At 43.6% G+C, this 25,618-nt stretch overlaps 1 protein-coding gene across 3 annotated transcripts in view; it reads right to left on the bottom strand.

Moving 5' to 3' along the window:
• The window catches only part of LOC115581881 (tetratricopeptide repeat protein 28), a 208,250-nt gene that overhangs the window by 75,230 nt on the left and 107,402 nt on the right, over window positions 1-25,618 (bottom strand). For all 3 annotated transcript variants that reach the window (XM_030417377.1, XM_030417378.1, XM_030417379.1), the window contains one exon: window positions 5,203-5,350. In XM_030417377.1, coding sequence (XP_030273237.1) covers window positions 5,203-5,350 — 148 coding nt within the window. The remainder of the gene's footprint in view (window positions 1-5,202; window positions 5,351-25,618) is intronic.

The following is a 25,618-nucleotide window of genomic DNA, read 5'->3' as shown; positions in this document are numbered from 1 at the left end:
TCAGAGCAGTGGTAGATGCTACAGATTATAACTTGCACAAAAGTCAGTTAGATAAAGGATCAATGAGTCTAATTAGACTAGACTAACATATTAAACTAAACAACCCATCTGTCCACGCACCCTCTCTGCTACTAGGTGATAGAGAAGGGGGAAGGCATCCCTCCTCTTCCCCTCAAATCGCCTACTAGTTACGACAACATGAACAACAGAGATTAAGATAATCTTTTTAACTTTTAAAAGGATAAGCCTGGCAATATTCTATTTTTTGTAAGTTTTGATACATCCCATGAAAATACCCAAACCAGCAATGTGTGTCTGTCTTCCGAACCCACTCGCTCTATGGCTTTGTACCGAAGACACACATCTTTAACAACAGGTCACAAATACAGACTTTCCTAAAACAGTTGTGTAAATCGTCTCAGAATAAACTGCAGGGTTCAGTGAGCGACACAAGGCCCAGTGCAAAATGTCTCATATCATCAAATCAATGGAAGAGTCTGAACAAAGTTACATTCATATTAAATGCTTTGAACCTATAAACTCACATCTTATTGGACCTCTATATAGAGACCATGTAAACAGTTAAAGTTACACAGGTGTCTTGTTAGATGGAGCAAGTAATTGCTGCTTTTGTTCTTCTTATTGGATTTGTTGGCCATTTAAATATATAATTCTATAAAATATAGAATATAATCACCATTATTCTTTCAGTAACAGTGTGATACTTTAATGATCTCTGCCGGAAAAATACTCTCCTATCTTGTCTTCTCAAGGGGGGTCAGATGTCAGGGTGAATTACACAGCAGCCCCTCTGGCGCTCCAAGTGTTTTCAGAATCAAAAGCACTTTGCTCAAAGGCTCCCCAGCAGGACAGACGCTAATGAACACAGGCTCCAAATTCTCCAGTTAAAGGACAAGCTTTTTAATGGCAAATGCTCCAGCCTGGGTCAATAACTGCCTCACTTTGAAACCATTTCCTCTATGGTTTATCTGGAGGGATCTTCAAGTGGAAAAAATAACCTTTTTAGTCACCATATGTGAGGAAACAATCCAATAATTAACGGCTAATGAACCCTTTGCACTCTCTCAGGCCCCGAGCAGCTGAATGAGAGACAGAACTGGAACAAGATGAATAGTAAGAATATCAACCCATGTGACTACATACATACTAAAACACAGCCTCCAATGGATAAAACTGTGAGAGGCTGATTTCCCACCGCTTGGCCAGACAAAGCTGATATTGGAGGAAAAAACGCCTGCAAGGGTGATCGGAAGCGGCACACGGGAACAGAAGGATACAGTAAGACGAGGGAGGTGAGACTGCACTAGTTTCCACTTGTGTGAAAGCCCTTTGTGTTGTGGGAAATACAGTGTGAGTCGCAGGAGAGCGGAACAGCTGCTCGACTCTGGAATAATGAGAAACAACCTTGATCTACGCGAGAGGGAGTGGGAGTGTTTGAGTCAGGGAGAGAGAGGGCTGAATTGTATACGACACACTCAGAATTAGGGTATCATACGTACAATATTAAATTTACTGTGGGAGCAAAACAAGCTTTGATGAAATTACAACACACTGTGTCCTTGAAGACATATGCCTTGATATTGTTCTCGAAAGGTTCATTATCTGCGTTCCTCTATCCTAATGTATTTACTTTCTCAGTTTGGTATGGATGTCATCAGATGGATCCCTTTGCTTTGTGGCAGGAAACAAACATAAAGGTGCTTTGGGAGGACTGTAAACCTCACAGTGTGCCGAGATGCCTGTGTTACAATAAATGATGAAGACAAGTAAACACTGCAAACACAGCTAGATACAATCAACTCTTTTTTGGCTACAAGGCAGCAACATTTTGTTTATGCATAAAAGGGAATAATGTACTGGTTACAGAACTGCTATAAGAAATTAAAGTGTACTTAACAAAGGATTACAACTTTTTAGTGTAATGATGTAATTGGGATTACAGAATAGAATTACAAAGGCCTATATTTAATATCAGCTAGATCCAGATTTTTATTTGGATCCACATCAAAGTGCACTCACTCATGGATGCAAGCCACCTAAATACGCCTGTTTTTTAAATAAAGATTCATGCATCATTCCCCTGAGAAACTCACCAAAATGTAAAAAAACAAAGGACAATGTTAGAGACAATGAGAAAAATCTCCTGAATCTATCATCTGGAACCACTCCGAAAGTTAACGGGGTCTATGCTGGACTGTGACCCATCCTCCACCCAAGTTCACAGACATGGGTGAAAACTAAACCTACTTGGTGGAGGTAATAACTACAATCAAGCAGGATTACATTTAAAAATATATATAATTAGATTACAGCTACATTGTCCAAATGAAACAAAACACTAAACACCCACTCCAGCCACAGACTATTCATCGTCCTCCCGTCTGGCAAAAGATCTTGTATTACAATCTTGTATTGCATAATGAAAATTAAAGGAATCTTGAATGGATTGTTTATATTTATTACATCTTTAAAACATGACAAGCGTGTCTGACATACCGAGCTGGGCTAGGTGACGGAATTGGCAGGGGAAAAGAAGCAACAATGAGTCAATATGGAAGGTTAAAGCTGTAGCAGTCCCTCCAAAACATTCTTCTATTCCCTGCAATATCACCACGACCTCGACTTGTGCAACACAAGAATGTCTTTGTCCAACTGAGGAGTTTGTGTGCGCTAAAAAAATAAAAGTCGCTGTCATTCACAAAGACCTCAACGTTTTTTTAATCGGAACAGAACACATTACCAAATACAAAAACTGGCATTCAATTTTCGTTAGAGTAACTGAGTGACTACATTGCAAACTAATTTGACTCCCTGGTAATTACAATGTTGTTATAACTGGAAAGACGCAGGTGGAAAATCAGCTCAGCACAACGACTTGAGCATATGTTAACAGCAGCTTGACAAGCCATATTTGTGTTTCTAATACCGCTGCCGTTCATCGAATGCAATAAGCTTGGTGGTAGAGGTGATCAACAAGCTGAATCCTGGGATAAGTGAGCTACGTGGCCAATAAACACATTTGCCAAGAACGTGGCACTCTTCCTCTTTGAAAGAGAGAAAGCAACGTTCGCCTACCTTTCACTTATCAGGGGACTTTGGCTGAGTAACACTGATTATCCTCCCTGTTTGCTGGCGTAACATTGATTATCGTCCCCCTGTGCCAGCAGACCCTCTGAGAGGATCATTGCTCCTAATCCTTTGACCTAGCTACCTCTCCTCAACACACCTTGGATTAGGTCCTCTGCTGGCTTCCTGGCACTGTGGGAAATAAGGTAAACAATTAAGAGATTAAATGGCTTGGACTAAATGTTGGCCTTCCCCTACTGAGAGGAACCATTCTGGTCCATGATGCTCAGGCCTCCTTTCATGTTTTGATTCCAGCGACAGGCTTATGGACCCAATGTGACTCAGATAAGCTCTCCATTCTTTATTCTCTTTGCAATATTCCTTTTCTCCTGCGTTTCTTCCGAGGAGCGCTGTATTCAATTAAAGAAAAAACCGAACAAAGACTGAGAGATTTGGTGATCTCATTGTACAGTTCAGTAAATTTTGGATTGTAAACAAGGCCACATTGATTCACAGGCGCAGTCAGCACTGTTTGGAAAACACCTGATGACAAAGCAAGACTGCAGGATGACTCAGTCCATGTTGGCAGTCAGATCTGAAGAATATTAAATCCTCCGCAGTGGTCATCTGAGGGAAAATTGCTGCCAGGTTTGTTTTGAGGCTCATTAGGCTGGCCCACACTGATTACTCATGGACAATCAGGTCACTGCAGTTGGCTGTTACAACAGATAATAATGCATAACAGAAAGAGCACAGTTTAGTAACAATCTCGGCTTGAATACGCTACTTATAAATCCACTCAGCTGGAGGAAAAAGGCTTACACAGGGGCAGACACAGACAATGGCATTAGTGTTGGATGCTCATTAAGATAGCAGGATATCTGTGCATGTGATCGGCCCAACTGACAATAAGATATGCTGAGGCTGCAGCCGTCAGGCCTCAGAGTCCAGAGGTAAGCACTTGACACCAACAGTCAGTCACAAAGACGGAGAGACGGACAGATAGAGAGATGGCCCGTCTGCCGAACGGGTGGAAAACTGACAGGTAAAGTCACCCCAACACGCCTATTGACTGGCAGAGTGTGAGGATTATCTGAGAGACAGGCTCCCAAGGAGTTGTAGGACAAAACATGTAGAGATGGTGAAGCAGACAGACTGTGACACGCAGACGCATGAACACCCTGTCAACGAGCACTTACTAAAGTATTCGGCTTCTAGTCAATGTTAGCCAACGGAAACTGACTAAATATGTTCAGAGACTTTATTTCCATTACTACAATGACAATGAAAAGACAGCACCAACACCATTTAAGCTAACATCAACATGCAATGCTGAGGACACAAAAAATTGACTAAACATGAAGTTTAAATAGTCAAAACTAGTAAAATTTCTGTTTATTTTTGTTGACAAAGGAGATAAAACACTAAATACTGTTTTTTTAAACCGTAAAGCTTTTGCGATTTCTGTCCATATTAGGACTACGCCGACACATCTTGTGGTTATTATTTTCTTTTAGTGTATATATGTTGCTAATAATATGAGTATAATGAGCCTGAAGGACAGCAGGGAGACATCAGGCCTGTACTTCCCAGAGCAGAAATGCTTCCTCGAGAGGACTGTTTGCACTTGCAGATTCTATAACAAAGTAGTTATGCATTTTATGCTGCTAGGGGTGCCTCAAGCAAAACAACGGGTAAAAGTCATAGTTTCATGATGCTGTGATGAGCTCAGGGTTATGGGAGTTGTTGTGTTTGTGGAATCCATTTAATGCAACTCGGGCAGAAATGTTTATGGACGAGGTCATTCATAAAGAGTTTTATTCCTGTTGAATTTAGTCACGTTCCGCAACTTCCTTCCTTCCTTCCCCGCTCCAAACATTTGCGATAATGACAGTAAACGACTCAACAAAATGACAAACGTCTAATCGTTTTTTTTCACATTCTAATGTGTTAAATGTTAAATATTATATCCTCAAACCTGACTAAATAAAAGGATGAGGTTGACAAAATAAGATAAAAAATAACTGAAGGACGTTTGACACAGGACTGTAAGACTAAGACTCAGCAAAGAAAACAGCTGACGCGATGAACAACATCAGCCACTACATTTCTTACCCCGTAATGGCGACTTCATGGCGGCTTCGACCATGCCCACCAGCAGCTGCAGACTCTTGGGGTCTTGGGCCAGCCCGGAGGCGAAGGCGGCCAGTGCGTCGGCATGGCGACCAAGGTACTGAAGGGCAACACCCTGTCGGAAGTATGCCTGTAGCAGGAGAGAAGTAAGAGACAGAGTCATCAGGGCTGCAGTGTAGGGTTTACACAAACACATTAACAGACACACTCATTTCACGCCATTTCCATTTTTACCACATGAGCAGTTTTCTGCACATGGCACCTCTCTCCTTTGTATTCCCATAATAGAGCGATCACTGGAGTTTCTGTACTTGTTAATTGGATTATAAGTTTTACATAAATGCACATGTTACACTCTGGCTGGCTGCCGTCTTAGGAGAAACTATTGTTTTCTTTCTATTCAATATTTTCTTCCTCTGTTTGCTGAGGGAGTGAACGGCACACAACTACAGTAGAGCGCTGGGATTTCTCTTTGGCTGTGTTTTGAAGAAAGTAAAGAGAGAGAAAAGGGAGCATGAGAGGGAGCTACGTAGTCAAGCCTGCGCGTAGCTCAACAAGAGGACACCAATAAATACTTCAGATTGCGCATTCCCTTTGTCAAGATGCAGTTATAAAATAAAACTGGCCTAGAGTGTGTTTTTGCCAGATTTTATCATCAGATGTGTGCTCGTGTCATGTTTTGGATACGTCAACGGCTCTTCAAAAAGACAAAATCATCTGCATTTGTCATCCAAGTCACATTGCTGCGAGTATAATAATTCAGCACAACTGAGATATAAACTGCTTGCATCTGCTGACATACTGTATCTTTCTGTGAAAGACTAAAATGTTTTGGAACATTCTTCAGAATGAAAACTAAAACAGACGCTGTCTCTGGGATCCAAAGCCCCATCAATAAGTGTGTTTTTTTTTTTTTTTCTTCAGCATGTCTGTTTGGACTTGGATCCAAGCAAGTTTGTGACTCAGTATGTTTGTGTCTGAGGCCTGATCAGACAATAATCCTGGTGAGTTGTTAAACCTGACTCCGGTCCAGTCTAACAACAGCAGCAAAAGAGAGTTGGAACTCGATCCAGCTCATTACTTACGATCCAAACCGCTAAATCCCCCCAAGAGAAAGCAAACTGTCTCTCAGAATAGTCATATCTGGGCTCGTGTGTCAGAAACACATAATTACAGCAGCATAGCACGGGGGGAAAATGTGGGATATGCTTTGTGTGAGGCAAAGAAACAACAGAATCCGTCTAAAATTAAAGCTGTCACGTTTGGAGTCCGAATCTTTCCGAGACTAGTGTTTCTGTGTGTCTGTGCTCGTGTGTGTTGGGGCAGCAGCAGTCTGGCCACTTCCTTACTGAACAGGCAGTCACTCCGCTCAGTTTCCAAAAGTGACACGAAGGCTAATTTGCCATTAGCATCTAAGAGGCCTTTTCATTAGTCTTCCCAAGCTTCTCTGTTAGCACCGCTAGGAAGTGAAAAAGGCGGGGAGGATTAGAGAAAATGAGACATGACATTGAATTTATAGAGACCAGTAATTAATTTTGCTTCTGTCCGATCCCCCCAATGACTACAGATCTCTCTCCAGACCTGCCGCCTCCCCTCAACATTTCTACCTCCCTTCGCATGCATCACAACTCCATTGAAAATGACGAGGACAGAGATTAGATTCAAAGCATTAACCTTTGTTCTAACACTGTTATTATATGAGGGGAGTGCAGGCCAGGGTAGCCGCTCAATATTAATTGCATCTAGTGGCGGTGGAGTTTGGGCAAGACGCACTGGGCGAGAGTGGAGAGGCCCACAAACGTTTTTGCCCCGGGGAACGAAGGACATTTAAAAGCACCGCACCCTTTGATTAGATTTCGCCTACAATATGACTGGCTCACCCAGAGATCTTTGTTGCCTTCGCTGACTGAAGCGGCCAGGCAAAGAGGCCGAGAACAAAGATGAATCAAATACGGCTCGCTTCAAACAAAAATTGACATCTTCTTTAATCCTTTTATTTCACCCTATCCTGCCCTACATAAGGCTGAAAGACGAGACTGTGCGGGGAGTGCATTAAAACACTGCAAACACAAGCACGAGAACAAACGCATGGACGTAAGAGCCACAACGAAAAATGACAGAATCAATGTGCTGTACAGCCTTATAGGATTTATTTTTTTTTTTTCCTTCCATTAATCTCCCCATGCCTTCAAAACACATCATGTGGCTGCGCAAAGACATCCACACATGATATAACCTCAGCCTCTGCACAATCTAACAAATCAATTCAACTAGTGCTGCTCATGAAGCAGAAAGTTCGCTTGAATTTAGCTGAACGCTAGCGTAGGGAAGGCCCCAAATAGTGCAGAAGAGGACAAAGCTGCAGAAATACCACCAACAGGTTGGCTTTGCCCGTGGCATGAGGCATTATGGGAGAAGGGGGAGTGAGATTTTACCCCTACACAACATTTTTTAAATTCACGCTTAACAGGATCTTTTCTAAAAACACAGCAACATCTGCTTAGAGCTGCCGCTACAGTGATTAGCACAGCCTCTAGCTCTTAGCCCGACAGAGGGAAATTGAGGGAGAGAGATAGAGCAATACAGGAAAAGAGAGGGCTCCCCAGATTAACTTTGCCCTGTCAACACACAACATTACATACACAACAGAATGCTACAAGTCAGTGCTTAATCTTAATCAGCCAAAAAAACATCTCCCTAAACAGGATGCACTCCTCCGAAAGGCAAACTTCTTACAGGACGCAGGCCCTCCTGAAATGTGACGCATCTGTTTGGCATCGTGTAAAACAAGACATCCACACACCAAGACGACTTCTAATAATGCCTAAAAATTCAATCCAGGCTAAATTATTGAACCTTCCTGCATCTTCTCTGTTTAATGCAGCAATGTGCTGATGCCACAGAAGAGCGGATCGAGTAGGGAGGTTTGTCGTTCTTACCCGTGGGTAAATTTTGGGAGTGCCAATGCGCATGTGTGTCAGCACATGCGTGTGTTGGTGTGTGGCAACGAGAGAAAGGCTGGAAAACACATATGAATAAGGGAGAGGATAAAAGCTTTTCTTGTTCTCGAACATTTTAATATTTCATGAATGCTTGTTTGATGTAGTTTTAAATATTCATGTTTTTACGCTTAGGAGGAAGAGGGAAATGATGCAAAAAAAAAAAAAAAAGTTATTCACTCTGGTACACTGTGCTGTGGGGAACCAACACGCTCAGCACACATATGCTCAAACAAGCTCATGCACACCAGAGTCGCATGCGCTCTTCTCTCTAACGAGACACTTAGGATGAAACATGGACAATTTTCTCTCAGTGACAGCTCTGTTGTTCACAATAAGGCCCACAGTCAGAGCAGCTCAACAGAAAGTTGACACGATTAACATTGGGAGTTTGGCGCAAGACCAGCTGTTAGAGGCTCTTTTTCTATTAGCTGATTAATGCCTTAGCATATGTCCTTGCCCCCTTCTTAGGCTCCACTTTAGTACACTGTAACCCCAGGGGGGTCGTCAGCCCCTGGGAGCACGTCTGTGTTTGCGCTTGTCTATCCTTATTCAAGATCTGGGCCTAAAAGGCTTAAGACAGAATATATTTCCACTCGCTGTGCCAAATTGTCAAAAAGTCTCTTGCTTCTTTTAAATCTCTTTTCAAAACTTTCCTCTTTTGCGAAAGCTTTTGAAAAAGTTTGATATATGTTTTATTTATTGTTTTGATTCCCGTCTTATTTGATCCTACTCATTATTGTCTTTACTTCATCGGTGCTCATGGTTTTTGGTGTCAATCTCACTCTGTCTACCTTGTCTGGATTTATTTTCCTCAGCAGGCACCCTGTAACATTGTTGTTAAATGGAGTAACATTCATAACAATGTTTTCATTTGTCTATAAAAGTATCGGGCGATATACACAACTAGTTTGACAAAGATTGACAATGGGCAAAAGGAGTTTGAGTTGGCATATGGTAAAGGTGGATATACTGTATGTATACATTCGGGATTAATGTTGGTCGACACAATATCTTGAAAAGTGTTGATGCGCAGTACAATTTATACCATTTTTGATAAAATGGGGAAGAATTTACTAAACATTGAGGAGATCAAATGAATAATTTATATAAAGGCTATAACATGGCAATGAATTATAACTCGTGGCTAGTAGCAGAAGACAGCAGAAAGACTGTGAACATTATATTAATGCCCAACCAAAAAGGGACCTTTGGGGCTGAAAATAGAATTACAGTATACTGTACAGAAAATATAAATAAGCACACACATTTTTGTGAAATTCTCCCTCAAAGTAATGATAAAAATCGCCGGAGAGAAGAGAGTGTGAGAAAGTGCAGCTGGTACTGCTGTAACGATACTGTGGAGAATGAGTATTGACACCATTTCAAATATTCAGTATTGATTTATTGATATTTTTGACAACAACGCTCAGGATCCTGCCTGGTGCAATCAATTATACAATGTTCCTTATCTTGCATCTCATAATAGGATGGTCTCCCAAGGATGGAAAAAACCTTGTTCGATCAGGCTGTTGCATCCTACATCTAGGTTCATTCCCCAGGTTGTACTTTGAGATGTGTGTAGTGCTTCCAAGGCAAAATGCTTACTAAAGACTGTCAAATCTATTGTGTACCTTATCCCGCATCTGTCACTCTTAGCAAGAAATCAAATTGCCAAGGCTATTTGTAACTGCTTTGTATCAGGGGCCTTGGAGCTGGAAACCCGCCCGTGTCAGTATTCTGCCACATATCTAGAGATGTATAATCTCAACCACTGTGATGTCTCTCTAAACAATCGGCATAACTCCTCGCCCACAATGCAGGCAGCCTGTCAGTGAGCCAACTGCTCCAGCTGTGCTCCAGTAGCCCAAGGCCTTGAGCGGCTCGCTGTGCCCTGATCGGTGATCAGCAATAATAGAGATGCTCTCAAATGTGGAAATCAATAGAAGCCACGTAAGCTCTGTTTAGAGTGTGCCACACCCTTCACTGCTGTAGTGCGTTTAGGATACGCCTGCTGCAGATGGTTTCTGATCACCCACAGGGCAGTTGGTGCCAATGTGACCACTCTGAGCAGAACCCCCGCTGGCAACATAATGGAACCCAAATAAGACCATCAAATAGGGACAGCAGGCTGCGAATACACTGCACAACACACACAAATACAAACCGAAGAAAAATACATCAATAAATCCTCAGAAAGACCACCCATCTGTCCCCCTCAAACATGACAGGTGAACATGGGTTCAGCTTTCCACACAGGCCATGACGCTGGGAACACATTAACGCTAATGGTGTAACAGGAACAAAGGGAATGCCGCCTTTCTTCCCCCTGTTTCTTGGCTCTTTATAGGTGTCATTGCCTGGTTTCCAATGTGACCCAGAAATGTCATGTGTCGACCACGGTTTCAGACAGGAGCCTCCGCCATCCGTTACAAATCTACACTTTCAAGGTGACACAGTCGATTCGCAGGGTACACAAAATGTCAGCTGCTTAATTTAATATCCAGGGATAACTGTCGGCCATGACAAATTAGCTGGGAGAACAGCTAAAAAAAAAAAAGGGAAATGGAATGATTGCTGCTTTGGGCCTCCTGCCCTTCAACTTGACAAGCTAAAAGCACAGTACAGCACAATAGAGGCTGCACTTAATTAAATGTATTTCTGAAGCCAAGTCCAAGAGTTTCTACCCATCTTCCTGTGTCTCCCTGCAGGTACAAATCACTCTCCCCCAGGACTGAAGAGGTCTGAGGTCGGACTTCATAAACGTGGCAGTGGAGGACTTACACCCATCGTCCTGGGACAAACATCAACCTCTGGCCTCGGGGGCACTGTGATAGATTCATGACACAGCTGTCTGTCTATTACCATCTCCCCAATCTAATAAAACCAAACTCTAAACCAGCCATCACCCCTGACCTACATCGATCATGTGTTTGTTTTATCAGTGGGTGTGTGTTGTGTCAGTGAGAAAAAACACTGACAGACCAATTTCTCCTCACACCAGGGGAAAGATTGTTCTGCACTAATCCGGCTAATCGATGAGAAACGTTGCTTTTTGTTTTGTCCCGTATGCTGACTTAGTGAGCTTTTGTAGAGCAACCCCGGTCAAGTCTACAGTGATTTTATGTTAACAACAAAAGCCACATAAAAGGTGCATGTAAAGCACTTATGCAAGTCAAATTGAAGCACCTGGCAATCTGCATGTAGGTAGACGCTGTAAAATATTTATGATCCATTGATGTATTCCTCCCTAAGGGCGTTGTAGACTCTAGTGATTGCTGTTCCATCTAAAGCCCTTAATTAGCCCATTAGATTGGATGGCTCTAATGAGAGCAAATTAAACTGATCATTCTTTGTGGAGCCAGCAATTAAAGGGTAAATGTTTCATTATTCAGTGAGTGGTGACAATAAGAGCCAGGTAAAATCTAGGCTGCCTGGTAGGGGCTTCAGTGTGAGAGACATTGTAGTACTCTCTCGCAGCTGCAAGGAATCGATTAGCTGGCGCACATCAAACTGGCAGCCAGCGTGGGACTTCAGATTGGAAAAGGTCATAGTCAGGTATGTGGAATCAATGCTGAGTTCTCTGTATTCACTGTGTCTCACATTATCTGACTGGGGGGATGGTTTAATGTTTTCTAAAAACAATTACAAAAAGACAAAGAGAACCCTTAGTAAAGAAGGTCGGGACTCATGATCGCAGCGGTGTCATGTGGCGCACATCCATTGTGACAGTCAAAGAGAAACAGACGGGAAAAACTGATATTGCTCATTTATCACAAACAGATGAAACGGCACAATGGTGGCAAGCTGTGGGGTCGTCCAGTGACATGCTGTCACAATGCACTGTTTGGCAGAGGGAATTCAATTTTCTTTCCGCTACGTGCATGTCCACCATAACTGAGGGATTTCACAAAGGAAACAGACCAATGGAAAAGTGATAAACCGGCAGATAAAATGGCAATATGCCGAGCACGTTAACTCTAATGTTAGAAAAACCATGTCACACTCTTCCGCAATGATTTATAGCCCGATTTGTCACATGGATGCAGCTAGCATACTTGCATTCTTATTAGCATCTTAAGAGTCTTGAGATGTGAGGCTGAGAGGGTCAGGGTGCTAAACAGATTTCCGTGCCCCTCTCAACTAGATCCTCGGCTCTGCTCTGCCTGAGCAGTGCGCACGAACCCCACAGCCACAGGGGCTGACTCTCAATTAAAGTAGGCATTAATTACTTAAAGGAGCCTTAATCAATCAAGGCCAGATGGTGAACCTGAAAAAAGAGAGCAAACTCGAGGCTGCGGAAGCGCTTTTCCCGACTGGACTCGAGGTGGCCATAAAAGTCTCTATTACGAATTACCTACAAGGCTTACGTTTTTCGAATATATTTCTTGCAACCAAAAAGGGTCATCAAGCAAGACGCTGCAATTTCTGGTAAATCCATCAAGTGTTGTCACAGCTGAACTTCTCACTAATCATTAAAACACAAATCTAATTTAGAGTGTCAACAATAAACTCACGATAGAACTCAAACTCACTTTTTGTAATACAAATTATAGCTACTGATTATACAAAGTCAATGCCAATTGAATAAGCAGCCCTGACCATATGTGTCCCTGATGTGTTTAGCCCTTCAGTGCCGACAGAAGAGGCTACTTGGCCCTGGTTGCTGTACTCTCCTGGCCCGAGGCACCACGTCCTCCATCTTCATTTGTACTGCCTTAATTGGCTTTGACAGTGAACTCAAGCATGGCTGAAAAATACCCTCCTCTTAGTAAACACTGACTGAGAGACACATGTTCTCAACATGGTAAACCAGGCATCTCCATTAGCCATTAGGATGGGTAGTCATGTCCAGCTGACCCTTTCTCTTCAGAGCGTGACAGTCGGAGCTTCACATCTCGAACGCTGCTGCCGTCTCAAGCAATGTATTGAATTTCTAGTGGGGGACAAAGGCTGATGAAGTACAAAAAAAGAAACATCCTATTCACAAGCCGTTAAAAGTGGCATTTTCTGAGGTGTGAAAAATCAGCTGCCAAGTAAAAGAAGCATTTCCGAGCCTGAGGTGTTTTATGGTCCTGGTTATCACTGCTCACTGAGCTTTAAGCTCCCAAAGAGAGACAAAGTCCATCAAGTCATTACCCCCCCTCGTTTGTGTTGGGTTCATTAGGTTGCTCTGGCCTTGGTGGGAAGTTGCTTCATCAAACACCAGTCAGCAGCACAGGCTGCCTGACAGTGTGGCTTCTCCAGAGCTGCCCTGCAACACTTCAAAAGACTCACAGTCAGCCTTTATGGAAAGCTCTAATGAAAAGCATGGCATGAGCCCCACTGCTTTTGATTCTGCTGGTAAGGAGTCATACATGATTGAGTAAAGGCAAGCTGAATCACAGATAAGACGCTGAGAGGCTGAGAGGACTGGAGGAAAAAAGAGGGAAGGGTGAGAAAAGACAATGGTGATTTAGCCCAAAGCGTTGGCCATACACTTAAAACGACGAGGAGGTGAAAAGACAGATGAAGAGGAGGAGAGAGGGAGATAAAGGTTAGCACATGGAGGACTCACAGAGATGCCTCTTGTTATTCCATCCAAGTGTACTGTACATGTCAACTGCCATCCGGGCTATCAGAGCTCTTTATTGTGTATGACCTGTTTCTCCTTCCCATCTCCCAGTGCAGCAGCAGCATCAGTAAACTGGGCTGTTGTGGCTGCAGCACCACTGCTTTGCCATGCTTGTGCACGCGGAGATCTCCCCAGCGATTACCAGATAAATGCACTTTAATTCACAACACATGCGACGGGGGTTTATATATAGACTCGCTAATTCCCCCTCGGCCACACTGCAATATGAACTCCATGCTGCACCAATTTAAGTGTGTGATGAGTCCCAGGCAGACAGGCTCCTCTACTTATCATATATATGACATGCTCCAGCACATTGCTGGGCCCGGGAAAAATATCAGGAGCTGGAAAAAAAAAAAGGAATGGTTATGGTTGGGCCTATGTGGATTTTTCATTATTAATGAGGAGAGTAATTTTCAGGCCCGCTTGCCAATTGAGAATTATCGCTAAATCCCAGATGTAGTTTAGCCGAACAGCGGTACCATTTTCCGGGAGATGTCACACCCATAGAGTAAGAAATCGAGCGTTTTGGCAAGCGTGATGCTTCTAATGCACATTTAGCAACAAGTACTCACTATTTTACATTGAAATCCTGACAGTCCACTCCCATAATGCGACTATTTGGCAGAGTTCTACTGAAAGGAGGTGTCCGCCTTTGATAGCACTGAGTGGTCCTGTAACACATCTGCACAGCCTGTGTTAGCTCATTAAACAGCAAGTTCCCTCAGCGTTCTTTGGCCATCACCATGCATCATTAATTGTGTCCGCCTGCTAATCACGTTAGTTGCATCTCCTTGGCTTTGATATCTAACTCTATGCGTGCTGCGTGACTCGATGGCCTGTCCTGTAATGAGATGAAGCGAACAGGTTTCCTTACCACCTGTGGACACTTTATGCATTCCGGAAAAAAAAAGTAAATATGTTAATTGAAACTGCTCTGGCAACCGGTCTCAACATAAAAGTGATCCACCGCCAGAGAACACGCATACAAAACACGCTCATACACACACACACAGCTAGCCAAATAAAAACACTTGCTCAGAGCTATGAGTCATACTGTGGGTGCCAACAATCAATGGGGCTCACCGCACCCAGCTGGCTGTAGTAGCAGATGTATTAATTTTCTCATTTAGAAACAAATATATACTACAAATAGATTAATGGTGTTTGATCAGCTTGGCAGAGCGGTGCCAATTAGTATGCATGGATGGGAAGAGGAATGATGCTTGATTCTTCTAAGTGCTGTTCTAAAAGCATATGGAAGCAACGAAAATGCAGTCAAAGTGAGCAGACATAACGACTCATCTCGCGCTAAATTCAATATAGCTCCCGCGGAGGGGACTGCATTACAAAGAGAAGAGGTGGAGATATAAAGGAAGAGGAAAAAAAAGAGGAGGGAGATCACAGCGGAGCCACGGGAGCCAGGAGAGCGGGCACGCAGGCGTAGAAAATTGAGGCTATGGTTAGCTTAGGACCAGGGAGAGGTGAAAGTGGCCCTCATTTCATACTACACAGAGTTTGGCAATTACTGGTGACAGCGCCTCGCACCAAGACGGAGAAAAGATTGATCCGGACAAGCAAGACCCTGTTTGCTTTGTTAAAAGTAATTAATCACTGTGGCCACGGAGGAATGGTGCCTTGAGTGCTACGCAGTTCTGCTGAGTGTGTTGCGTGCCTGTGAGCGTAGCCCTATGTGAGAATAAGTACATAAGCCTGTCCCAGCATACATTTTCAGCACACATGTCCAAAATGGCTCAGGTGAGAGAAAAAAGGATGGGTGGGGGGGGGGGACTTTGGGAAAAAGGGGGGGGAAAGGCAGATTGAGGAAAGAGGAGAGCACAGGAGGAACATGCGCACTCTGCACCCATTTATTCACATGCATGCACTCAGGAGGACCAGTAGTGTAATCCATCATAAGAGCCCTATCCACACCCACTGAGCAGAGAGCAGAAAAGGGAAACTGTGGATAAAAAAAAGGTTAAAATAAGAAAATAAGGAAGAGGTCTCCTTCTCTCACCTTCCCTTTACTCTGAGGGAAGCGGTGAAGTCACATCTTCTGCTGCAGGTTACGAACAACATTCACTGTGTTTCATCATGACTATTCTTTCCCTCGCTCTAAATTAATTTTCTCTCTGAAAAGAAGCTGCAGTATTTCAGCGATGTCATTAAAACCAATTTCGCATCCATCATATTTTAATTGCTCATACAAACATTTTTAATTGGACGAGGAATCTAAAAGTGAGCTCGTTTTCATCACATTAGACACCCTGCTTCTACTTCTGAGGGATTCTACAGATCCTGTGTATACTCATTGTTAATGCCTCCTGTACTCTCTTGTTACCTTGGACAGTTATCTCGCTTGTCAGACCAAATAGGCTGTAATTATGGAAGTATAATCTTGTAAATTGTTGTGCTTGTTGCAAAAATGAAAGCTTGGAGAAGAAGGTAAAACTGAAAACACGCAGCGCATACTGTAAAAACCCATTGGATCACACACACACGCACACACACACACACACACACACACACACACACACACACACACACACACACGCACACACACACCATCCCGAAGCCTTGCGTGCTGTGAACAGCCTCCCTCATCCCCACCCTTCACACTGCAGTGATAAAAGCAGCAGGACCCCAGAGCCACAGGGACACAACCATGATCAATAAGACAACACACACACACACACACACACACACACACACACACACACACACACACACACACACACTCAGGGGGGTCCAGTGATCCCGCTGTAGCTGGGGGTCTTAGGGGAATGGGCGTCACTGGGCGATGGGAAAATTGGATGTGAAATCGTGAGTGGAGTAAAGAAGAAAAGACAGAGGGGCAGGCCATGAGAATAATATGGGTGTTCTCTAGTGTCATATTTCTATCCGTAAGCTAGAGTTAGAAGGGCAGCAGCTGCAGCAGAGAAATGGCCACGCGCTGAGAAAGCGCTCATTGAAGTGTTGGCTGTGCAGCCGCAGGCCTGGACGCTAATAGAAACAGAAGCCGGGGACGCCTCTGTGTCAGCGCCTCAGCTGAGCGGAATACTAAATTCTCCTCTTGTGCTAATGATTACCCCGAGCAAGGTGCAGGTCCGCAACACCACTTTGCAAATGAACATCAGCAAACCTGCAAATTCAAATTAGCACATTGTCCGGACCCGCCTGTCTACACTCGCACTGCACTGTGGTGCAATACCTGGAGGACACAGTTTGACTAATAAGAGGAATGATTCTCTGGCTAAAGCTAAGTACTGAAGCTTTGTATCTCCCCACACTGCACTTGCCGCCTCTCTGTGTTAAACCAACAGTTTGCCTGAGCACAAACTCATAGGGCTGGGGGTTTTAGGACTAGATGTGGTGTGATGACTGGTAAGAAAGGTGCTGACCCCCCCTCAACAGCAAAGGTGTATGAATTACCTATCAGGCTAGCCAGGGAGTGATGACCCTAGTCCATGTAGCCAACCCCACTGACATCATTTACTGAGACACTAGCCCCTGTTTGAGACCCTGCCATAACTTATTGTACACACACACACACACACACACATAACCTCTGGACCATTTAAGGAGGACTCACTCTCATAACTTATCATTAGATGGCACTGTGCGTGAGTGATGTTCTATTACTTAACTACAATACAGATATTGAAGCCTATTACATCATGCTCACTGAGGTAATTATAAAAGATGACCAGAGAGTCCCGTGCTATCACGTGTGCTTTGTTCAATACTGTGCTTACCTGCAGCTTGTGGGCCCATATTAGTCTTTATATGTGAGCAGAGTTTCATTTTTTGCTTATATTCTCTTTTTTGCAAAATAACTCACTGCTCTCCGTGCTGGAAAATATGTTACAACATATTCCCTAACACTTTCCTCCCTGCATCATTTATCATGTTGTGGCATTAAGATAACATCCTGCACTGAGCCATCTTCTAGAGCTACTCTATGAATAAACTTCCTAATATCAGCCAGTGATGGCTCATTATGCTAGCCTATCATGCTGGGCCTCTTTTAAAAGTGTTTTCTCTCTTGGGCAAAAGAAAAGAAAAAAAATCCGCGCACTGCTATACTTTTTCTGTGCTGCTGGATTAAGCATCCTGTTTTAAACATTTTTCTGCTGCCTTTTCCCCAGAGCCCGTGGAGATGAAGAGAGCTTTGGAGTGTTCTGAGAGAATTTCATTCAACCTGTAGTGCTTCATGTTCCCCCAAGGGAGTTTCCTTTCCCTCTGTCAGGGGTCTGAAAGCTAAACAACCCCGAGAAGAGGGCCAGAGGAACCACTCATCTACTGTACAAACATGGTAAGCACAGGCATGGCAGAGCGGCAGTGTGTTTACAAGGCTAACCGAGCAGATAGATCATTTCGATCACTCTGAGAGAGGTCGTCGGAAGAGGTCACGTGAAGGTATGTTCATAGACAGCAATAATTACAGTACATAGCAGATATATTTAGAAGCTGAAACCTTAAATCATACAGATAGAAATAAATGTAAGCTTGGGAAAACCAACGTCAACTTCAAGCCAACCATAAAGCGATGTCAAAAAAAAAAAAAAAAATGTCTGATTGAACTTGAAATCCTCTTCGTCAGATAATAAAAAACCTTGAAACACAAACAAATCAAATGTGGCCTCGACCACAACGATCCACGTTTAGGCGTCGCTGAACGTTTGTGTGTGGTGCATGCATGTGTCTGCGTGCGCGTGTCTTCTCCCCTTCTATCATTGAATCGTCTTATTAAACCCGTTGCCTGGAGAGACCGGAGCAATTACTCACTCCTTCACAAAACCTTTTGGACTTTGGGCCACATTCGATGTGCTGCTCCAAATGTCACACACCTAAGCTGGCAATTAAACACCACCCTCCCTCAGTGCCTGTTTTAATAGGCTTCCTTGGCTAAAAATAAAAGCTGCAAGGAAGGTATTGTCATATCACATTACAAAAAATGGTAATGTGTTTTTATGGAGCATAATTCATATATAATTTGCAAATATTCTCAGGTAATTAAGTTCAATTAGAGCAACATGATATCTTTGTGTTGTATAACTGATCATGAAAACATTCACCAGGAGATACGGGCAGAGGCAGCCCATTATATTTTCTACTCGACTGGCACAATACTTTTTGTTGCTTTGAGAATGGATGTGGTGCACAGTATTATTATGTTTGATCGAACGTATGTATGTATTGTAAACCATTTTTAAAATATAACAAAAGATTTTATTAAGCTGCCATTTAGGACAAATCATTATATAGCTTATTGTTTTTTTTTTTAATAAGGACATTACATCCAATTTAATTCCTGAGGATGCATATTGTGAGTAAAGTAGTGAGTTACTTTACGATATGCAGAGAAATAAGTAACTTCTTTTGCAGGGCTTCCACCAAAATAACCACTTATCATGACGCCATTGAAAAAAAAGGAAGAATATTGTTTCACTACTAGTCTCGGATTAACATGGTCTCTATTCACTATTAAACCTTTTAATATCATTCTAGACATATTGTTTATCATCCTTTTCCTTATGTTCTCCATTCAGCTATGTTTAGAGAACACCGCTAAACTGCAGTAGTTGCACTGTGCCTGACCGGACCCTAAAACAGAATGTGTGGCAGGACTTTGCACAATAACGCATTAAAATAGCATGGCTCCAATGCAACCCACCCATACAGCAATGGAATGGGAAAATGATGGGCTTCAATCAAAGGTGATTGATTTGTTGATAGTCAATAACAGCTCGGTCTACCAGGGCACCAAAGGGAGCACTTGCAATTTTCCAAGGACTGGCCTGGGGTGCAAACTAACAGAAAATAAGTGAGGACACTTTCATGTTGTACGCTGCAACATCACAAAAAATTTGATTCAGTTTGACAAACAAAGCTAGCAGATAGTGAGCAATGAACTGCAATGAAAAGCCATTTTGGATTATTTTGTGGACCTTTACGGACAGAAGGAATATAAAACAATATGAGGACTTTATAAGGGCAAATCAGAATTAATTATTAATTGATTCTTGTGGTTTCTGAACTGAACGGCCGAATTTTTGAGAATCTGACCAATCTAACCATGTACAGCAAACCATGAGCATGTCCATACTGACAAAAGTTAAAACAATTCTATCATCACGAGCCATTTTGGACTAGCTAAAACATGTTGCTGATGATCCAATAGTTGTTAGCAGGTCTTAAAACATCTATAAACACTTAATTTCAGGTGATAATACGTCACCGAAATAGTAACTGTCTGAGCATTATCGCAAATCCAATTAGAAACTTGTTATAGTACTCCGTTTAAAGTCATATATTGCTGTAGCACATTTCTTTTGGAGTAGTTACCCCAACACTGAAAATGAGTGCAGAAACATTTGGTGCTAATTGCCTACAACTAATCAAAACACAAGGTCAGATAGCAGCCTCAATTAATGCACACACCAGCCAGGTCGAAGTTGGACAACACTCTCCCGTCAAGGCTCATTCAGAGAGACTGAGTCACATCCACTGTTCTCTATCTATTATGTTCACCCCAGTGTCACTCTGCAATGCGTAAAGTCCAATTAATAGACCAGTATCTATGCATGCATGTCACAATGGCAGCTGCCTCCCCCCCTCCTTCTTCCTGGGCACAGCTACAACGGGTGCTCAGTGTTTATGTCACCTCTTAATTGCATTTTTCCCCCATGGTAGAGGTATGGCTTTGTGCAGACGCCCCAAGGAAGAAAAAGAAGGTCAGGCTGCCAATTTGGAGCTGGCAGGTCGAGAGTAGCGGCAGCACTTAGTTTCGCTTGAGAAGAGAATGGAGGGCTGCTGCTCATCTACGAAAAACCGGGACAAACAAAAGAGATAAGTGAAGGGGAAAGGAAGACAAATCCCCCTCCTCTCACTGCAGTCTAGCAGCTCTGGTAGAGTGACACCAGGCTTACAGAGGAGTCCCATGTTGCACAGCTACCTGTGATTGAACAGGGACAACACAGAACAGGGGGATGGATTTTCAGGAGGACCACTGAGAATATGCAAAGACAACACATAAGGACATCTCTCATATCCATTCACATCAAGTGTGAATGTCCACATGAGCACAATAAACTAGATGAACTGTCAGAAGGTCTGACCTCTTCATTCATTTAAATGGAAGGAGTAGGCAATGTTGATATCAACAGAAACACGAAGGATCAAATGACAGTTGGCACTTTACACTTAATTTGACATTCTTGTTATGACCTTGACATAACTGTGAGCTTGAAAACAGACTTTCAAAGTCACTTAAAGAACAAGCAGTGAAGCTGAAGTAAATCAGAGGGGCAGCATCATGATGAAATGTCATGTAGTCCTGAGGCAGCTTGATCTGCCCCTGGTGATTAATGGATTTAAGAGATCTGGTCCTGTTCAGTGTGGTGATGCTCTGATTGTTTGCGGAGGATAATGAAATCCCAAAAGATCCCAAAGTCAAAAGGTGGTTTTTAATAAACTCAAATAAAAAATAAAGTATATGAACTCAGTGCATTGCCCCTCATTGCTAAAAGGGGAGGAAAGCGCTATAGTCACAAAAGAAGAAGGAGAAGAAAAGCAGTGCTTACACTGCCTTAATAAGAAATGGCCTTTCAGCAAAGTTAAGAAATGTGTGCCCCAGTTGTTACCATGCCTTCACTGACTTGAACAGATATGGTTTGACAAAGAGCCAGTGAACCCTGGACTTTTCGTTTCTTTCCATTTCTGAATAATTTCCATTAAACCATCCCAATGTGGTAGTGGTGGGGGTGAGGGTGATGGTGAGGGAGAGAAAGAGAACGAGGGAGTAAGAGAGAGTAAAAAGATAAGGGGCAAAGGTAGTTAAGAGGCAGCTGGTTTAGAACTGCATACACACAAAAAAGGGGATAAGATTAGGGCCAACAGTATATCTTTCACCACTGCACTCTGTTTGAGCCCTGCCAAAGGACTCCCTAAAAAAAAATACACAAAAAAGAAAGAAAATAATTTGCTTGTGACGACGAATCAGTTCCAGTTAAAATACAGTTTGCAACATGAAAAGAAAGAAGGCACCTATCTCTTTGACCAGGCCTCTATGGGGGGTGAGTCACACACTAAAGGACCAAGGCTATTTAAAAAGGCAGGCAGTATAATCTCTATAGATCCCCCTATTTGCATTCCAGTGTGTCTGGGTCAGACTGTCAGTCTGTCTCCTGCTCTCGCTGTCTGTCGGTCACAATCCAGAGTTTCACTGCACTAAGTCAGGGGGACATGGCAGCTCTGGTCAGGGGTTCATCACGGGTCAACAACTGGGTCCAACCCAAGGGGACAGCGGCTCTTGTTTATGGAAAAGGATATTTTCTGTAGGCAGTCAGCCATGAAGGTCTAGTCCTTTTAATGCAAATATATCTGCATACACAGGTTAGAGGCGGTGGACTAATTGCCAATTGGTACAATTAAACCATCATAATTCTTCTCTCGAGGTGTACAGCGGTACATAGTGTTCAGTAGAGAACAAGAGTGACGGATGGAAGAGAGAGGCGGCAGGTGAAAGGGTGAGGAAGCTAGGTCACCCATCAAAAACACACCCATCACTCCAGCGGTGACCCATCTGACCCCCCCTCAGCCGCCCCCTCGACACCACTGCCACGCACATACACAGGCACATTCAGCAGCCCCGCCACAGTTTCTGCAGCTGTCTCTGCCCTTCAGCCATAAACCAACATTCACTGAATCCAGACAAACAAAAAGTGAGTGGTTTCTGACACCCCGGTCAATTACAGAGGTATATCTATCATAGCCTCCAGACAAACCTCACAGAGAAAGGCTCAGTCCAAGTGCTACACCACGGTTACTATCTCTTAGCAGCAGATGTGACCATGGCTATTACAAGCTAGTTATCCTCAAACAGCACCGTCCCAAAAAAACCCTCGTCCACCCATGACCCAAGCAACTCTCATGACCCAGCACAGCAAAGGACACGGCCATTACTGTGAATCACCCTAAACACTTGGCTTTCAACATTGGCTGAAAACTTGAGGAGCCTTTGAAGATCAGGCCTCATGCTGAAAGAGAGCCTCAGCTCTGGCCCTGGGGGACGCCGAGCCTTGGCCTCACTCTCATGTTTTTCAATACACAACCATCGACACAAATGAAAAGAAAATAAATTTGGGGGAAGAAGAAGAGGAAAAGGGAGGTGGCGGTTGAGGGGCAGGAAATTTCAATGCCCCAAAGGACCTGAGGAAGACATCTGAGGTAATTTCTCCACAAATATAAAACTTATTAACGCAAAATGAATAAATGTCTTTTCCTGCCTCGCTCTCTTAAGGTCTCCCTCCTCCCCTGCAGCATTTCTTTCCTTTTGGGAGTGAATCCCTTTCAGCGGTGCTCGTTTTGATGGTGCCGACTCTTCTTGGTCTCTGAGGAGCAATTACAGCTGCCCTGTCAAATACCACAACGCTCCAAAGGACCAGTCCACCGCCTGAGGGGCCATCTCATACCCCTTGAAACCCCAATTTCAACCCCTGTGAAAGTTGGTGCACTCCATCCCTTGAACTCTAATGAACACAGTCGATGACAAGACCAGAACAATACAGAAAATAGCATCCTAGTCGACGGTGGGATCCACTTCTATACCTCAGCCTATCAACCCCGAACGCGACCCCAAAACCCCTACAGGCACACCTTTCAAAGATGACCTCCATCCATTTAACTCCCTGGTGAATGAATCCTTATTAGTGGAGAAAATTCAATTCTGTTTCCAAGGCAGACCTTGAGGTCCCCAGTATCCCACCCACATCTGAGGAAAAGGCTGCCATCAGTGATGACTCTATTCAATCAGCCCCATGGCCAGGAGGTGAGAGAGTGCAGCAGGCTGGACGGGGGGTATCTAAACGCTCCTCATCATCACCTCGGCGTGTGTTTTTTGTAGGTGTGATCATCTGGCTTGCCCTCAACCTTAATTAATCACCTCCTGAGGTCACAGTGGCACAACAGCAAAGGGTCCACACCCAGCCCACCCAACACCACAGCTCCCTAAAGGAGGTGAGAGGTGACGAATGTAAAGCAGCTCAGCCTCTATGCTAATGACTTAGGCTGGTGGCAGGCTCCGAGACCTGAACCCTCGGCCAATTAGATAAACCCACAGACGGGACTGCAATGTAATAGTCATTCCACGAATACCCCATCACCGTTGGCTGTCTGTTGCATGTCGTTATATGTGATTGGCATGTGGGCCATCACCTGCCAAACTAAAAAGTTTGTGTGACAGGCTGCCTGATAGCACACCGCTATTATAGCATCCTTCCAGAGGTGGTACCGTCACGCTTTTTCTTGCAACACTGCAGTGATGGGGCTAATTATCAGGGTTGAAGAAAGACCCAGCTAGATAATGTAAATGTCAGTAGTATGAGAGAGAGGCTCTGAGCTCTCATCAGAATTGCTTTGAATCTTGCTTCAGTGATCAAAGGCATGCACACAGAGGAGCATAGAGCCAGGCCCAGTGAAATGAAGGCTAGATTATTTCAAGCATTGAGAGAGCTAAAACATTTATACCACCGTCATCTACAATGACAAGTTTTTGTCCAGCTTTAACAGCTTCTAAGACACCACCCCACATGTCATGCCTTAAATAGAAAATAATAAAGCCAAACAGCGGTTTAAAGATAACATAAATGATCTCGTCATGTACTATGTGCACAAGAAAAGAGGAACGTCTGTGTCCTTATTATTCCCCTTGTTCCCCTTCTTTATGAATTCATAAACAGTCCCGATCAATGACTTATTTGAAGCCAAACACATCCTTAATGGCGACCCTAATGGTTTTTTAATTGCAAGCCTTGCAGTTCACTCACCATGTCACTGTACTTTAATGTTTCTGGCCTTGGCGAAAAGCAGCTCTACACAGCAACATGTAGGTAGTTGACTCACACAATGCGGTAGACCCTCCTCCCGCCATGATGGAGAACCCATGTGTCTGTTTTCTGTTTCTGTTTTTCAGGGATTATCTGGGAGAATATACAGGGCGAGGGTAGATTTATAAAGTGTGCATGTGGGGGGTGAGTAAATGTAGCCCCTGTGCTGTGCGTTTCAATCAGATTGAGGGGGTGCAAGCGCAGCACATTATTCTCCCCCTGCTCTGCATAGCGCTGTGCTAGGCTATGTCCTCCTGCTGTATTAGCGTGATGTATGACCCAAACGCTGTGCTGCGCCACACCGCACCGCGCACACTCCTACCACACTGTTCACACACCCTCTGCGGCTTTTTCATTCCACCTGTCAAACTGTTATTCATCTCTCCCGCTCTCCTCTCTCCAAGTCCCTCCCTCACACTGGCTTTATCTATTCACCCAGCCCTACATCTCTCTGCCTTATTGTATCCATCACTTTACTTTGTCATCATGAGCGTTCCTACAGCTTTGTTTTCCTCAAAAAGAACACAATATTGCACATAGCTTACTATGAATGTTGCACATGCATCAGAATGTGATATACTGGCTCCATCAATGCCAGCCAAGACTTTGGATTCATAGAATGAACCACTGTTAGAAACTGAAGTGAGTGGCAGAGATGTGCAAATTCAAAGGGGATCAAAGCACCAAAGGTGTTTGTCACATTTGTCCACTGAGCAGTGCTGCACTGACAGCGAGTGACGACTCTTTCCATCAGTGGCACTGGAGTGTATGACAACCCCTCAAAGAAATGGGAGAGAAAGTGCCTCTTAAGTTCCAACAAGTAACAGTGCTTCTGAATAACACAACCTGTCAGTGCAATGCCGTGGCGCTTCAGAGAACTGAAGCCCGCTAAGAGG

Source organism: Sparus aurata, chromosome 5 (assembly GCF_900880675.1).
Source record: "Sparus aurata chromosome 5, fSpaAur1.1, whole genome shotgun sequence".
NCBI classification, from domain to species: Eukaryota; Metazoa; Chordata; class Actinopteri; order Spariformes; family Sparidae; genus Sparus; species Sparus aurata.
This window is presented reverse-complemented; position numbering and strand designations above follow the sequence as displayed.